Consider the following 18,171-nt stretch of genomic DNA (forward strand, 5'->3'; position numbering starts at 1 on the left):
AGAGGGTGAAGCTGGGGAACGGAAGTCACTCACCCCGAGGAACACGGGGAGGGAAAGTCAGGGGCAGAGGGGCACCAGACTGGGGACCTCCAAGGAGGGGGCAAAAGGAACCAAGGGGGGGAAGGCAGGGCACCGGGAGCCGGGGATCCCATCCGAGAGGAACAAAGTGTAAATTCAGGGAGAAGGCAACTACTCACGGGGGCCTCATCAGCCGTGCGGAGGTAGGGTGTCAAGCCAGGCAGAGGCCTCCCTCGGGGTGTTGAAGAAACGGAGGGATTCACCATCCTGCACTCGGAGTCTGGCCGGGAAGAGGACACTGTACTTGATGTTCCCGGCCCTCATCGCCCCCTTGACCTGGTCGAAGGATTTGCGCTGCCTCTGTGTTTCGACGGAGTAGTCGGGGAATATCATCAGCCTGGTGTTCTCGAAACGGATCTCCCCCTGCTGCCTGGCCGCGCGGAGGACTTCATCCCTGTCCCTAAAGTTAAGCAGCCGGAGTATTAATGTCCTCGGTGGGGCTCCCGGGGGTCCCTGCTTAGGGGGGACCCGGTGCGCTCTCTCTGCGGTGTAATGGGGGGAGAAGCGCGCGTCCGGGAGGACGGAGCGCAGCAGGTCTTCCACGTAGGCCGTCGGATCCTTGCCCTCGACCCCCTCCGGGAGGCCGATAATGCGGAGATTATTTCTCCGGTTCCTATTCTCGGCGTCCTCCGCCCTGGATTCCAAGGCCTTAACTTTAGTATGGAGGGTGCGGAGGGACGCTGACTGCTCCATAGAGTCATCCTCCAGCAGCCCGATGCGCTGCTCCGTCTCCGTGACCCTGGAGCGGAGCTTGTCCATATCCTGCCGGATAAGGCCTACGTCCATCTGTACCTCCTCTATTTTCGTTGTCAGGGTGGACTGGCATGTGGCTATAGCCGCCATCACCTCCGGGAGCCAGGATGGCCGAGGGTCTGAGGCGGCCATAGGCGGCTGGGCCGCCATGCGGGAAGAGCGCGTGGCGCGCGGCTCCACGTGGAAGGCCGGAGAATCGGGCGGTGATACCTCCGGCTGCGGAGGGAATTTGAGCCTCTTGCCTTTTCCGGACTGCGCCCGGGGGGTCCCCCGCCTCATCCAGCTGGTAGCGAACGGGTGATCAGGCGGCTGCAGGGCTTGGAAGCGGGTAAGTCGGGAGAAGCCGGCGGAGCTCACGGAGGATGCGACCGCTCACGTCGCCATCTTGGACACGCCCCTCCGGCGTAGCGTATCTTAGATACGCTGCGCCCAGCGCAGATGTATGTGGATCTGCCCCATTGTGTTTTTTTTAAGATTGTCGCTCTTTTTTTGTTTATAGAGCAAAAAATAAAAACGCAGAGATGATCAAATACCACCAAAAGAAATCTCTATTTGTGGGAAAAAAGGACGCCAATTTTGTTTGGGAGCCACGTCGCACGACCACACAATTTGTCATTCAAAGCATGACTGTGCTGAAAAGGGGCAGGAGGGAAGGAAAAAACTGTGCCTTATGTTCCACTTTTTCTCCTGTCCCGGGGCCTTTTCTTTTTCTTCTTTTCTACTTAAAAGCCACAAGCAGCACTGATACCTCTAAAAGAAGCTGTTAATATTTGGCCATTTATATCCCACTAGACAAGCCAATCAAATGTAATATACAATAGTGACTAGGCAAAGCACATTCAACTTCTTCTGCCCAGGTTCACATTGATGCGACTTGGCATGCGATTTGACATGTCAATTTGACAATAGCACCTCCCAAATCAGTGCAACGCCAATTTTGTGGCGCTGCACCGATTCTGTACTACTTTTGGTGACCTCGGGTATGATTTCAATAGACATCTGTGCAGGAACCCACACAGATGTTTCTGAAATCCCCCCTGAAGTCGGACTGACATGCAGGTATGAAATTGTGCGAGCTTAGCTGAACTCGCACAATTTCAATCCTGCTGTCAATGTGAACCTAGGCTTACTGAAACTGCAAAATGGAAAATCTGGTGCAGATGTGCATGGTAACCAATCAGCGTCCAACTTCAGCTTGTTCTATTAAAGTGGAGGTCCGCCCAAAAATAAATAAATTAATTAAAAGCCAGCAACTACACATACTGCAGCTGCTGGCTTTTAATAATAGGACCCTTACCTGTCCTGGAGTCCAGCAATGTCGGCACCGCAGCTTAACGTTTCTATCAGCTGTCGGGTGCTGCCGCGGCCATTGCGGGTAAGGTAACCCGGCAGTGCAGCCTTACGGCTTCATGACAGGAACCCTACTGTGCATGCGCGAGGCCCCGCTCCTCTCTCCTACTGGCCCGGCGCGAGGGAGAGAAGGAGGGAGCCCCAGGCGTCACGTCACAGGCCGCGGCCAGACTCCCAGAAGTGGGAACAGGATACCTGTCAAAGGTATCCTGTCCCCCCCCCCCCCCCCCCCCCCGGAAAGGTGCCAGAGCGGGAGAGGAGACAAATGAGCGGAAGTTCCACTTTTGGGTGGAGCTCCGCTTTGACAAAAAAAAACTGGACGCTGATTGGTTTCTATGCAGAGCTGCACCAGATTTTGCTCTCTTTAGTAAATCAACACCTATACTAATTTTTTGATGTAGTTACAACTCTGATGTAAATGTAGCTGTTGTAGCTTAAATAATTCCTATATGTAAGCACACAACTTAATTGTAATACCAATGTAGCTGTTGTTTAAAGCATGTTCTGTAACAGAGTTATATCCAGTACATTTTCAAGGCGATTCTAAGCATAGTAGCCTATTCAGTGCCACTTTTATATATTTTCATATATTCTTTTTTTTTTAAAGTTTATCATTTTATGTAATAATTTATTCCAGTTTTATGCAATATAAGCTTAGTATTTGAATACTTTTATTACACAGTATATATATATATATATATATATATATATATATATATATATATATATATATATATATATACACATACATATATATATATATATATACATATATACACAGTATATATATATACACAGTATATATATATATACACAGTATATATATATATATATATATATATATATATATATATATTATATATATATATATATATATATATATATATATATATATATATATATATATATACACACACACATACAAACAGTGCATCCAGAAGATATTCACATTGCTTCACTTTTTCCAAATTTTGTTATGTTACAGTCTTATTTCCAGGGCTTTTTTCCCTCAGAAATAAGGTGCAGGAACCCCCCCTTCTGAGTTACCCCTTGACTCCGCCCTCTACGTCCCAGTGCTGCCCTTTTTAGAGAATACACAACCAAGTACTTTGTATGGAATCTGTTAATGATATCAAGAAAGGCAGTAAAATAGATCTCGCAACAATAGACACCACCAGCGACAATAGATCCCCTTCAGCAACAATTCATACCCAACAGCCAGCATCAATAGACCCTTCAGCAGCAAGCAATATTAGACCCCTCCCTCAACAGTAGATCTCTCCCAGCAACGATTGACCCCCTGCAACATAAGGCCCACCCCCAGCAATAGACTACCATTAGCAACAATAGACCCCCTGCAAAAAAAAAAATCCAGCAACAATAGATTCCCCAGCATCAATGTACCCTCCAGCAGCCAGCTACAAAGACCCTTCCCTCAACAGTATTGGCTTGTGGCTAAATTGGAGCACCCTGCCTTTTGAGATGTGCTATAGAATAGAGTTTGGGGGTAAAATAAGTGTGGTTAATGGAATCGGTAAAAACTAGCAAAGCATAAAAATACAAAAAGAGCATCTAACCAAAAAATGGAATAGCCCAAGTTACTTTTAATTATCCATAATATGATGGCAGGACCTCTCAAGCTCCATCAGGTTGGTCCTGCAAAGAAGAATGGGAGAAACTGCCCAAAAGTAGGTGTGCCAAGCTTGTACCATCATACTCAAAAAGACTTGAGGCTGTAATTGGTGCCAAAGGAGCTTCAACAAAGTATTGAGCAAAAGTTGTGAATACTTATGTACATGTGATTTTTTTTATATGATTTTTTTAATAAATTTGCAAAGATTTTAAACAAACTTCTTTCACATTGTCATTATGGGGTATTGTTTGTAGAGTTTTGAAGAAAATAATGCATATATATATATATATATATATATATATATATATATATATATATATATATATATATATATATATATATATATATATATATATATATATATATATCCTTCTATATTTTTATTGTTTGAAGTTTTTATATATTGTAGCCTTCGTGAAAAGTCTATTGGCCCCAAAAATGCATTGATTGTTTTATGCCATCATATTATAGATACCGTATTTTCCGGAGTATAAGACGACTTTTTGGATGCAAAAAATGCATCCAAAGTCAGGGGGCTGTCTTATACGCCGGTGACAGTCTCTGTCTGCTGCGGGCGTCCATGATTTGAAAGCCGCGCCTTCTTCTCAGACTGTCCTGTGATAGGCGGAACACAAATGTTCCCAGCAGCGCCTCTGTTCTGTGTTCCTCCTATCACGGATGCCTTCTCATCCTCGGACGAGAGGACGTCCGTGATAGGCGGAACACAGAACAGAGGCGCTGCTGGGAAAATTTGTGTTCCGCTTATCACAGGACAGTCTGAGAAGAAGGCGCTGCTTTCAAATCATGGACGCTCGCAGCAGACGGAGACTGTCACCGGCCTGGAAGCCAGAAGCTGCAAAACGTGAGTGATGGCACAGTGGGGGGGAAAGTGATGGCACAGTGGGGGCACAGTGGGGGCAAGTGATGGCACAGTGGGGGCAAGTGATGGCACAGTGGGGGCAAGTGATGGCACAGTGGGGGCAAGTGATGGCACAGTGGGGGCAAGTGGGGGCAAGTGATGGCACAGTGGGGGCAAGTGATGGCACAGTGGGGGCTAGTGATGGCACAGTGGGGGCAAGTGATGGCACAGTGGGGGCATGTAATGGCACAGTGGGGCATGTAATGTAATGGCACAGTGGGGCATGTAATATAATGGCACAGTGAGGCATGTAATGTAATGGCACAGTGAGATTTGAAAAAAGCCTGTTTCTGTCAGCGTTTGTTTCTGTCAGCGGTTGTTCTGGCTACACCTCAGCTTCCAGAAAGACTAGAAGGAAGGGGGTAGTCTTATACGGCGAGTATATCCCTAAACCAAAATCTTTCCTGGAACATTAGGGGGTCGTCTTATACGCCCAGTCGTCTTATACGCCGGCAAATACGGTAATTAAAAGTAACTTGGGCTATTCCATTTTTTGGTTAGATGCTCTTTTTGTATTTTTATGCTTTGCTAGTTTCTTTCGATTCCATTAACCACACTTATTTTACCCCCAAACTCCATTCTATAGCACACCTCAAAAGGCAGGGTGCTCCAATTTAGCCACAAGCCAGTCTCTGAAGGAGGTCTTCATGGACTCTGGGATAAGAAAAGTAAACTTTCTGATACGGTTACACGGATACCTGGATAGGATCAGAACGCACAGATTGAGTCTTTCACATAAAACATAAGACTTCAGCACAACCGGGTGACAATCTTACAATTCAAACAATCCTAGGAGATCAGGCCGGAAATGTCTACCTTTTAAATTTGTATAGGATTTTTACTCTAAAAATACAAATAAAGATTGGAAAATACCTGAGCTAGGTTTGGGAAACAGAGACATACATCATGATTCATGAACAGTTTCTACGCTTTCCCAGCAGTGCATGCCTTCATCAGTATTAGCACTGTCCAATTGAATATGTCTGTTTTTGCACTGATGATATGATCCATACAAACCTACAGGCTTTTCTTTAGTAAGTATTCGACATTTGCACACTGAAATATTTTGTTTCGGAATATCGGTTTCGTCCGAAAAATAATTTAATTTGGTTACTCCGGAAATTCGTTTTTATTTATTTTGTTTTGTTATAAAATGCATTCGTCCGAAAATCCAAATGAATTAAGGTCGAATCTGTCAATTGAAGGCTTATGGTGTCTGTCGAATGTTCTAAGAAGATTCGACGGAGCAGCTAAACTGTACGATGCCGCAATCATACATTTCCGGTCAAATGTTCCACCTACAAGCTATAGAAGAATTCTAATGTTGTATGACTAGTAATAATTATATTTATGAATTATCATTACCGTATTTTCCGGCGTATAAGACGACCTTTTGGGCTTAAAAATTCGCGTCTTATACGCCAGTACCAGACCTCGGGCATCCATTATTCAAAACCCGCGCCTCCTCTTTGTGGTGTTCCGTGATAGACGGAACACTTGGTTTCCCAGCAGAGCCTCTGATCGGTGTTCCGCCTATCACGGATGTCTTCTCATCCTCGGCTTCAGATGAGAGGACCTTCGTGATAGGCGGAACACAGGCGCCTATCACGGAAAAGCATGAGGAGGAGGTGCGGTTTTTGAATAATGGACGCCCGCAGTACTGGACTAAAGGTATGGCACAGTGAGGCATTTTGACGGCACAATGAGGCATGGGGTGGCACAGTGAGGCATGTTGATGGCACAATGAGGCATGTTGATGGCACAGTGAGGCATGTTAATGGCACAGTGAGGCATGTTGATGGCACAATGAGGCATGGGGTGGCACAGTGAGGCACGTTGATGGCAGAGTGAGGCATTTTGATGGCACAGTGAGGCATGTTGATGGCACAGTGAGGCATGTAATGGCACAGTGAGGCATGTAATGGGCACAGTGAGATTTGAAAAAGCTGAATAAAGCATGTTCCTGTCAGCGGTTGTTCTGGCTACCCCTCAGCTTCCAGACAGACTAGTAGGAAGTGGGTCGTCTTATACAGCGAGTATATCCCAAAACCAAAATTTTAGCTGGAAAATGAGGGGGTCGTCTTATACGCCGGAAAATATGGTACTAGTCAACTAACATTCAAATTCTTCTATAGCCTATGGGCAGAGCATTTGACCGGAAATGTACGATTGCGGCGTGGTACAGTTTAGCTGCTTGTCGAATCTTCTTAGAACTTTCGACAGACACCATAAGCCTTCAATGACAGATTCAATGTTTTTCTCTGCTTCATTGAATCTTCATCGCTCATGTCGAATGGTCTACCCCAACACTGTCTCTATAATGTCGAATCTTTCCTCTCTATGTAGAATAATCTTGGACTAATAGAGTTAAGGTTAGGCACATTCGACCACAGGTTTGATAGACACAGATTGCTATTGTCAGCGTCATGTCGAATATCATATCTATATCGAACTGTTGTAGCATCGAAAATAAAGCATTTTTTTTATGTTGCATCTTTCGAATTTCGGATTCTGTGCATTCGTTTGTTAAAATGATAACGAAAATACCCCAAATTCCGATGAAAATGCATTCGGACGAAGACGAATGCACATGTCTAGTAAGTATTTTATAACAAGCTGTATGACTTGTGATTCCTATATAGCAGGCCTCTTTATCTCACATGCACGTTACATTATTTTGATTAATTTGAGTGGATCAAAAAATTAATCAAATATTTCCTGAATGGATAACTTTTATTAAACTAATATATATACACACTATAATATATATGGTATGTCATTTTTTAAACTGACATGGGAAACACCATCAGTAATGATGCCATTGTATCACTGCATCTTTACATTGGCAACAAGAACACTTTTTTCTCTGAATCTTTCAGTGTCACAGGAAATTCACAGAATTCTATTAAATCTAAAATCTGCATAAGGCTGCAAACCAGCTCCCATAAGCTGCATTTCTATGACTAGAGAGCTTCCAAGATGACTCACCCCAACAAGTACAAAAAACTCTACTCCTAAACTTACTCTTTCTAAATACAATCTCCTGAGCTCAGTCAGTGAATTATTGTGAAGAGTTTGCTAAAAATCCACACCAGTTTAAAATAATAAAATAATCCAACTTTTAGCAGAAAATAAAATAAGAGCTTTGGCTGCAGTAATCTCCTTCCCAGGACTGTCCCTAGTCCAGTGATATAACTGATGCCCTGTACACACAAGCGGAATTTCCGCCAGCAAAAGTCTGATGTGAGCTTTTCATCGGAAATTCCAACCGTGTGTATGCCCCATCAGACTTTTACTGTCGGAATTTCCTCCGGCAAAAGTTTGAGAGCGCGTCCTCAAATCCGGAACGGAACGGAACCGAAAATCCGTTCGTTTATATGAAATTCCGACAGGAAAAAAAACATGCATGCTCAGAAACAATTTGACGAATGCTCGGAAGCATTGAACTTCTTTTTCTCGCCTCGTCATAGTGTTGTACGTCACCGCGTTCCTAACGCTTGAAAGTTCAGAGAACTTTTGTGTGACCGTGTGTATGCAAGCCAAGCTTGAGCGGAATTCCGTCGGAAAAAACATCCAACTTTTTTCCGACAGAAATTCCGCTCATGTGTAGTGTACACAGGGCATTAGTCTTACTGAAGATCCATGAAAATGAAATGTATATTAATAAAGACAGTGATCGAGGACCAAGGGAGAGGATTCGGCTTAGAAACCCATATCTTGGCAGCAGCTAAAATAAATGCCACCCCCTTTTTTTTCTCACCCATGTCCCTCACTCCATTGCTGTGTTGTCCACAAGGACTTAAATGATCAGTCAGCTGTTTGAGCCATGAAAAGTTATCCACAGACATAGAGGTGGCCAAGGAATTTGCTGGGCAAGGACAGCATGTATGCACTGCACCAGCTCCCACTTGTGGTTTTTGCGTGATGTCAGCAATCACTTGCTAAAACCGCTGAGGGGGAGGTAGACTAATCACCTTGCTCATAGAAAGTAGGCAGTTGTGACTTGTCTCTATCATAGAAAATGGGAACTTTATCAGACCGAAAAACTTTATTTTTTTCAGGGCATTGGAGCATGTGACCAGCTTAGAATGTGTTCATGGACGGATTTTTGCCAAGATATGCTGTAATGTAAATAATTACCCCTAATTAGTTTTGCCCAGAGGTCATCTTAAAATGTTAGGAAAGTACAGAAGAGGTGACGAGCAAACCCATGGCTGTACTACTATTACTACTGTATGATTTTTGTTTCCATCTGCTATTTGAACTAATGTTATTAAGATTAATTAAAGCAAAATAAAAGTTAATTCTTCCAAGATGAGTTTACTACTTACCTCTTTTATATGTAGAATGGTACCATTAGGTGGTCGAACAAACACAGGCCGGTTGTCATTGACATCGATTACATCCACTCTTAGCATCGTTGTCCCCCACAGAGGTGGTCTGCCTTTGTCAGTGGCTACAACTGTCAAATTAAATCTTTCAAAGGACTGTAGAAGTCTTCGGGAAGTTATTAGTCCAGAGTTTATATCAATGAGGAATGCATCTAAGGAAACATTACAAATATAGTTTTTATTATGTACCAAAAATGGGCAAATCAGGCTACAGTATTGAAAAACAAAAAATTTTGAATACTGTATATAGAAGTGTTTACAAGTTTAGACATCCATTCAATAATGTAAGTGATATAGTTCCGAAACATAAAGAGGAAAGGAGGGCGTACCCACCTTATGCATTACCAATGGTAAATTTTATTTAAACACTGTAACAGCAGTAATCATACTCACAAACAAGCATAGTGGAGGGGTCTAATGGCATCAGACCCCTCCACTATCCAGTCTGGGTTGCAGGTGTCCAGAGACGCAGGTTCATTTGCTGGCGGACTTTTTTTATATATGCTTGTTTGTGAGTATAATTACTGCCGTTACAGTTTTTTAATACAATTTACCATTGGTAATGCACAAGGTTGGTACACCTTCCTTTCCTCTTTTTACGTTTCAGTTTTAAAGAGGAAGTAAACCCTTTTCAAAAAATTCTTAAAAAAAACCCCCTGCATACTAGCTCATTATGTATTACTTACCTGAGATCTGGAGGAGAGTTCCTCTCCTCCATCGCCGCCATCTTTCCCAGAGTGTCTTCCTTGTATCGCGGCTCCGGCGCTGTGACTGGCCGGACCCGAGATGACATCACTCCTGCACATGTGCACGGGTGCCGCCACTAGCAGCATGATCTCTGTCTCAGTGCGCCTGCGCGCCGTTGTCTACTGCGCATGCGCCCTAGACATCAGTGCATGTCTTTTGGAAATATCTTCTAAACCGTGTAGGTTTAGGAGATATTTCTTGCACCTACACGTAAGCCTTCATCTAGGCTTACCTGTAAGTCTAAGTAGTCTGTAAGGGTTTACAACCACTTTAAGGATACCCATTGTTCTGAGGAGGGCAGCAAGACCGCAAGCATTGTTTTATCCAGAGGGTTGGCTCCACCACTTACCTATAGACTAAGCCCCCAAGTGCAGGAAATTGCTTTTAGTGATATAGTTCCATCAATGACCTTTACTGACTCCAGCATAACTGTACATTAATCGTGACATTAGTCAAAAGAAGTCACAACTGGATTTGGATTGAATGCCATCATCAATTACTTTAACATCTGCTTGCACTCGCAGTACATAAGGACTTGTTATACTCTCTAGAAAAATACTTTTGTAAATTAAATCTTGAGTTGTCTTGCCTTGACATTAAAATGTTGATAGAATTCTAATTTATTCCTGGCTCCAGAAGGTTAGTGGTGGATAAATCTTGCTAAGTTCTGGATGAGTATAAGTATTGGCTTTAAACACATGACTGGAAAGATTTTACTCACTCAACTTTCAGCCAGTCTGTGATAGGAAACATGGGTTGTAGAAGGTCAGCCACAATTCATATAGGCCCGGATTCAGAGACAACTTACGCTGACATATCTGTTGATACGCCGCGTAAGTTCTAGTATGCGCCGTCGTATCTATGCGCCGTATTCTTAAAACCAGATACGCCTAAATTCTGGCTCCATCTGACCGACGTAAGTCTCCTACGCCGTCGTATCTTGGGTGCATATTTACGCTGGCCGCTAGGGGCGCTTCCGTTGATTTACGTGTCGAATATGTAAATGACCTAGATACGCCGATTCACGAACGTACTTGCGCCCGTCGCAGTAAGCTACGCTGTTTACGTAAGGCATACAACCAGCGTAAGTTTACCCCCCATAAAGCAGGGGTAAGTCATGTTAACCTCCCTGGCGGTATGATTCTTTCAGAAAAAACATGCTGAAAGCGGTACCATTATTTGCAAGGAAATTTGGCGTTTTATATTGTAGGCCTGTAATTTTTAGAAATAACTCACTTGGGAAGTGGGTGGATGCGACCGGAATGGCGCGCGCGTACACGTGAGGACGCGCGCGCGCTCGTAGGTGGGGGGGAGTGAAGAGCCCGGAGCCTGAGGGGGGATGAGGACGGACCGCGCTCAGAGAGGGAGAGGAGCCGACAGCCTTCGTCTGCCCGCCGCATGTTGATCGCGGCTCCCCTGAATCGGCTGAGCTGTCCGAGCACCGCTGTAGCGGGGGGTGGGAGGAGCCACCCCCGCACGGACCGGAACAAGCATTGCCGACAACACGCCATGTGGACTGACAGTGCGGAGGGCTCCAGCTGATGAGAGGAGGAGACGGACGGGGAAGGAGGAGAGGTGAATGCTGCTGGAGGCTCGTATCCCCAGGGAAACGGTAGAAATACCCGAGCACACACACCACCACCAGGACTAAGGTTGGATCTCTTATTATAATGATGTATATGTGTCTAGCTCTGCCTCACTAAGCACTCTGAGGAGGAAGTAGAGGTAAAGTAAAAAACTTTTAAGGGGATGAGATTAAGTGTCAGTATGGTCAAAGAGGTAAAGCACAAACAAAAACTGTGATGGAACATAGTGGCTGCTAAAGTTTTAGAAAAAGTTATATCAGTGCAAAATGTTCTATGTCCTAATGATAAGTACCTATTAATAATTTATCCAAGAGAGACTGTCCTACCTAAGTAATGTACTAGAAAGAAGCAATATCTGTGCAATAAGTTCTATGTACCAAGGATAAGTGCCCATTAATAACCCTTCCAAGAGAGACTGTCTAACCTAAGGGGGGCCGTAAAAAACGGTTTTAGGGGACCGCACTACTCTTCAATAAGGGACACCCCCCCCATCTGCATACAGAAGCATTTTATATGGTGCAGATGAGGGGATCTAAAGGATTGGGATAAACACAGGAACGCCACAGACACCCCCCCCCATCCCTGGGTGCACTACACTGCACTTGGCGGGGTTGGAATTCACAACATTTAAAGAGCTGGAAACGGCTAATTTCTGTACTTGTATAAACCCACCATTACTGAGGAAAAGGTTGGACCTCCCCTCATAGCCCATTATCTCTCCAGAAGTACCCCCAGAAATACCCCCTGAAAGGGTGGCCCCGAGGAGGTCGGGTAGAGGAAGCTCTAAGAGGGCTCAGGTAAACCGTAGCCGAAGGAAGTGCCGGGGCCTGTGCCGGGGCCTGTCTGTTGCAGGATATAAAGGGGAGAGCGATAAGGCGGCTAAAGACTTTCATGCCCCCCTTCTCTTTTCTGGGTTCTCCCTTTTCTCTTTTACCATAAATTAGTTAACCCCATGATTTTGAAGGGGTAAATCCATCTTTGATCCAACGACCTTCCATCACCAAGCACACAGAGTAACTTCTAGAACTTTGAAAAACGAACACTGAACAAGATGCCAAATTTTTAAGAAGACCCCCCCAAATCCCCTAGGCTTAGGCAGATAATCACACATACAAAGACGTCTGGGATTTCGGGCCGAGGTGAACTACAAAATCGCGGGACACTTACTAAACCGGTCTCTGGAGTAGCTTGTCCATAGTTAGTAACAAAGGGGCAGTTGGAAAAAAAAAAAAAAAAATTTTTTTTTGAAAAATAGGGAGGAAAAAAAAAAAAAAATAAGGAAAAAGGGAACAGGAATTCCACCCAGTATTTCTCTCCTCGCCATTTGGAAGGAAGGGGGGAACCGGGTGGAGAGCTGTAAGGAGACCGGGGAGATAGGGGAGAGAGGGGAAGAGGCAGCAGAAGGTCAAACTGGGGAAACGAATCAGAAAAAGGGAGAATAATATGAGCAGAATGACGAGCAGGTCTACAAAGGGGGGACCTCCAACAACCCTTAGCAATATAGCAACAACAAGCTCTATCAGACCTTTTATGACCAAAGGAGTAAGTCCACAAACACAAGGAACCCAGGGAGGAACAAAGCAACAACAACCTAACAGAGAGCAAAAATCGGTCAATAAGAAACCCCAGGGGGGAAACACCAGTGAAACATCAATAGAGTCAAGAGAGGAAAGCAACATAGAGCACGGGCCCGAAGGAAGGGGGAACAAGGAACACCGACCAGACATACAGCCCCCGTTAAACGGGGAAATCGCAGAGATGCTGCGAAGGATGGAAACGGCGATCAAGGAGGAAATCAAAGGGGAAATTCAGAACTTACGCACAGACCTTGGACACTTTATGACTAGAATAGTTACAATAGAAGAACGAACAGAGACGGTAGAACAAGAAGTTAAAGGAATAAAAGACCAAATAGACCAGACACAAAGACAGCAGAGACTTATCCTCTACAAAATAGAAGATCAAGAGAACAGAAACCGTAGACAAAATCTGAGGATAAGGTCAATCCCAGAGGAAAGGGGAGAAGACCTCAGGAAAATAATGAGGAAGATTTTCAACCCCCTCCTGGAAAAACCAATCGATGATCCCATCAGGATCGAAAGGGTCCATAGAGTGGGGAACCCACAAAGAGCCAACGCAGAGCGTACAAGAGATGTCATAGTCAGGTTCCGACTATATGAGGACAAAGAAAAAGTGTGGAAGAAACTGAGGGGTCAACCCCCGATAGTCTTTGAGGGGATAGAGTTACAGATATTCTCGGACCTATCGGCTGAGACTCTAGCAAGACGACGAGCACTGAAACCACTGTTAAAACAGATGATAGATCTAAACATAAAATATACTTGGGGACATCCGGCATGTCTGATCGGCACAAAAGACGGAAGATCAACGATACTTAGATTCCCGGAGGACCTAGAAGAATTCTGTAAAAAATTGGATATCCAGATCCCTGATTTACCAGGGTGGGAATAGAGGAGAGGGGGAGGGAGAGGGAGAAAGATTAGTGAATCCACAATGATCTATTTATAGAGAACTTGGTTCTCGGTTATTTGTTTATTGTCTTTTTCTTTTTCCTTCCCTTTACCTTATTTGTTCTCGGTTCTTTTTCCTGGGGTGAAACCCGGTGGTCGGGGATCCACCCATCCCCCCTCTCCCCCGCTCCAGAATTGGAGCGGAGGGGAGGCTACCCTAGGACCCCACCTAGAGAAAACTGGACCAGACATGGAAGATGGTTCAGTGGCCAATAAATGGCCGAAAGGGGAGAGAGGAGGGAGGGGGGAGGGAGTAGGGGGGAGGGGATGGGGGGAGGGGGGGAGAGGGAGGGGAGGGAGGGGAAGGGAGGGGGGAAGATATCCTATCTCACCAAAACAATCGGAAGAAACTGTAACCCACAACCAAGATGCCGGTAATTAAATGCCTATCTTATAACGTAAAAGGCCTCAATAGTCCATCAAAGAGACATAAGGTACTAAAGGAACTAAAGAGGTATAGGTCAGATGTTGTCCTCCTACAAGAAACCCATCTTACATTAGGATCAAACATAAAGCTATATTCCCCTGACTTCCCCATATGGTACTATGGTGACACCATTTCTAAAAGGGCCAGAGGGGTAGCAATCGGGATAACTAAGGGGATTAGGTTTGTGTTAACAGACCGATTGACAGACCCAGAAGGGAGATTCCTCTTTTTAAGGGGAAAACTAGAGGAGGAGGAATATACTCTTGTAAACATATATGCACCGAATACCTCCCCGATGAAATATCTCCAGGGAATCCTGGGGAAATTAAAAGATTTCAGGAGGGGAAAGATAATACTGGGAGGAGATTTAAATTTCTGTATGGACACAAAGGCCGATAAAACACACCAAACATTAGAGACTCAAGAAAGGCAATTAAGAAAGGTAAAAGGCAGTCTACATAGAAGCCAATAAATAGACACATGGAGGATCTTTAACCCAAGCAAACGAGATTATACATTTTATTCTCACGTACATGAGAGTTACTCCCGGATCGATCACATTTTCATTGAGCATAGAATGTTAGATGCGGTGGTCGAGACAAAAATAGAGACCATGACGATTTCCGATCATGCTCCAATCAGTATATCCATAAATATCATAGGCAATCAAAGGACCTATCCAAATTGGAGACTAAATGAGAAACTACTAATAGAAGAGAAAAGTTTAATGAGGGTTAAAAAAGAATTAGAGGAATATTTTAAGATAAACAAGACAGATGAAATTTCGGCAGCAACATTATGGGATGCCCATAAGGCGGTGATTAGAGGGGTGTTAATCTCCGAAGGGGCAAGGAGGAAAAAAGAAATGAATAGTAAGAAGGAAAAATTAGTAGATGAGATCTTCAATTTGGAACTAATACATAAGAAAAATGGTAAACAACGAGATATTTATCTGGACCTAGTTAATAAGCGGAACGAACTTAAAGAACTTATTGATCGGGAAACAAGAAGGGAATTTAACTTGGTGGCAAGGGAGAGATATAGGTGGGGAAATAAAACAAGCAAACATCTGGCTCGGATGGTACAAAAAAAGAAATCAAGGAATTATATAGATAAAATTAAAAACGAAAAAGGAGAGGTCCTGCACACAACAAAAGATATTGCTGAAACATTTAGATTATATTATGAAAAATTATACTCAGTAGAACAAAAAAGCTGGCAAAAAGGGGAGAAAGACAAAAAAATCTTAGCATTCTTAGAAGAAGCAAGGTTATCAAAAGTCAGTCAAATAGACGCAGAGGGGATGGACAGGCAAATAACGGAAAACGAAATTAAAGTAGCATTATCAAGCTCTGCCTCAGGTAAAAGTCCGGGGCCAGACGGCTTTACAGTAATGTATTACAAAAAATTTAAGGAGATACTTCTGCCAAGGCTATGCCAGTATTATAATGGGCTTGGAAAGGAGTACGAACTAAGTAAAGAGGCATCAGAGGCAACTATCACCGTTATCCCTAAGGAAGGGAAGGACATCGAAAACTGTTCAGGATACCGGCCGATATCTCTGCTCAATACAGATTTAAAACTGTTTGCAAAGGTATTGGCCGGGAGAGTTAAACAGGAAATGGCGAGATTGGTGTACCCGGATCAGACGGGTTTTGTCCAGGGAAGAGAGGGGAGAGACAATGGGGTTAGAACACTGTTAATCCTCCGGAAAATGAAGGCGGCGGGGTCCCCAGGTCTACTTCTGTCGATAGACGCAGAAAAAGCGTTTGACAGGGTAGACTGGGGACTCATGTTGCTCACCCTGAAGGAAATGGGGTTTGGACAGAGGATGATGGAGTGGATTGGCACTCTCTACAGGTTCCCCACGGCCAAAATAAAAATAAACGGAAGTCTCTCTCAAACCTTCTTAATGAGAAACGGTACAAGGCAAGGGTGCCCTCTATCGCCATTACTGTTCGTGCTCGCATTGGAACCCCTGCTGGCTAGGATCAGAAACTCTCAAAAAATAAAAGGGGTTAAAATAGGAGAGGAAGAACATAAACTTGCAGCTTTTGCAGACGACGTCCTCTTCTATTTAATGGAACCCAAAACATCAATCCCAAACCTTCTAAACCTTTGTAGCGAATACGGAGAAATCTCAAACTTTAAATTAAACATCACAAAAACGGAGATTATGAGTATAAACATAAGCAAGATAGAAGAACAACTCCTGAAAATGAAGTACAAATTTGCTTGGGTTAAAGAACTCAAATACCTAGGAATACTGCTAGCAAAATCTACTAGGGAGATGTATACGATAAATTTTATCCCTTTATTAAATGAAATTAAGACAGAAACAAAAAGGGTAGAAAACAGGGCAATATCATGGATAGGACGAATTAATTACTGCAAAATGGTCATTCTGCCAAAAATTTTATATAAGTTCCAGATGATCCCCATTGCCCTCCCTGGGACATTGTTCTCGGCCCTTAGAAAATTAATAATGAATTATATATGGAGAAATAAGAAGCACAGGATAGCACTTCAGACCCTAAAACAACCAAAAAAAAAGGGTGGATTAGCGGTCCCCGATGTCAAGAGATACTATGAGGCGGTGATATTAACAAGAGTGGTGGAGTGGGCCAGAGCTAGCAAAGAAAAAAGGTGGGTTAGTGTAGAAAATGAATTGTCACAGGCAAGGTTAGATAAGATAATTTGGAACCCTCCACAATTTAGGACAATAGATAAAAACGCACACGAGATAACTAAAAATGCACTTAAAGTTTGGGACACGGTCTATAAAAAAATTGTGAAAGAGTACAATTCACCCCTTATATCACTAAAGAATAATGATTATTTTGCACCAGGTAAAACACAAGTGGGGGGAAATTGGATTAAAATGGACACTATACAATTAAGGGATATAATGAAGGAAGGGCACATTTTAACACTACAGGAGTTGAAATTAAAAAACTCTTTCCTGGAAATTAATGAATGGAGATATCGGCAACTAAACCATTTTACCCAAGACCTTCCACACCCACTGAGGTCGGGAGATCAGTTATTGGAATTGGAAAAAATATGCTCTACAAAAAATGCCAGAGGATCTATCTCGGTACTATATAAGATGTTACTGAAGATGGAAGAGCAGAACATACCCCCATTCATTAAAAAATGGGAAAGGGAACTAGGGACACATCAGGATAGGACCACAATAGAGAAAATGCTGACCCTGACACACTCCTCCGCGGTGGATAGTCGCACAGCAGAGATGTGTTTTAAATGCATAGCCGGATGGTATATGACACCAGACAAATTAAAAAAGTTTAAAGAGGGACAGACTGGAGAGTGCTGGAGGGGATGCGGTTTACCAGGAAATATGGCGCACCTGTGGTGGGGATGCCCTAAGATAAGGAGGTACTGGGAAAAAATATTGGCCTGCGTCGAAGAGATTACAAAGAAAAAGATAAAGATGGACCCATGGGTTGTCCTGTTCCACGGGGGGGAAGAAGGCATTAAAAGTTATAAAAAATCGCTAGTACCACACCTATTGAATGCTGCCAAAAGATTAATTCCAAGGGGCTGGCAAGAGGTGGAATGCCCATCGATCTGGGAATGGATCGATGCGGTTGAAGAAACGTATAAAATGGAGGAACTGCAGGAGGACATGGAGGGTAATAACATATTACAAAATATGAAATGGGAAAATTGGAGAACTTTTAAGAAATCGTGGAGTTACGCGGAAAAATTAAGAGAAGACACTTAAGGCCATTA

At 43.7% G+C, this 18,171-nt stretch overlaps 1 protein-coding gene across 2 annotated transcripts in view; it reads right to left on the reverse strand.

Moving 5' to 3' along the window:
- LOC120908952 (cadherin-23-like) overlaps positions 1-18,171 on the reverse strand; it is a 169,275-nt gene that overhangs the window by 43,544 nt on the left and 107,560 nt on the right. For both annotated transcript variants that reach the window (XM_040320484.1, XM_040320485.1), the window contains exon 17: positions 9,065-9,276. In XM_040320484.1, coding sequence (XP_040176418.1) covers positions 9,065-9,276 — 212 coding nt within the window. The remainder of the gene's footprint in view (positions 1-9,064; positions 9,277-18,171) is intronic.

This window comes from Rana temporaria, chromosome 8, assembly GCF_905171775.1.
Source record: "Rana temporaria chromosome 8, aRanTem1.1, whole genome shotgun sequence".
In the NCBI taxonomy this organism is placed as follows: Eukaryota; Metazoa; Chordata; class Amphibia; order Anura; family Ranidae; genus Rana; species Rana temporaria.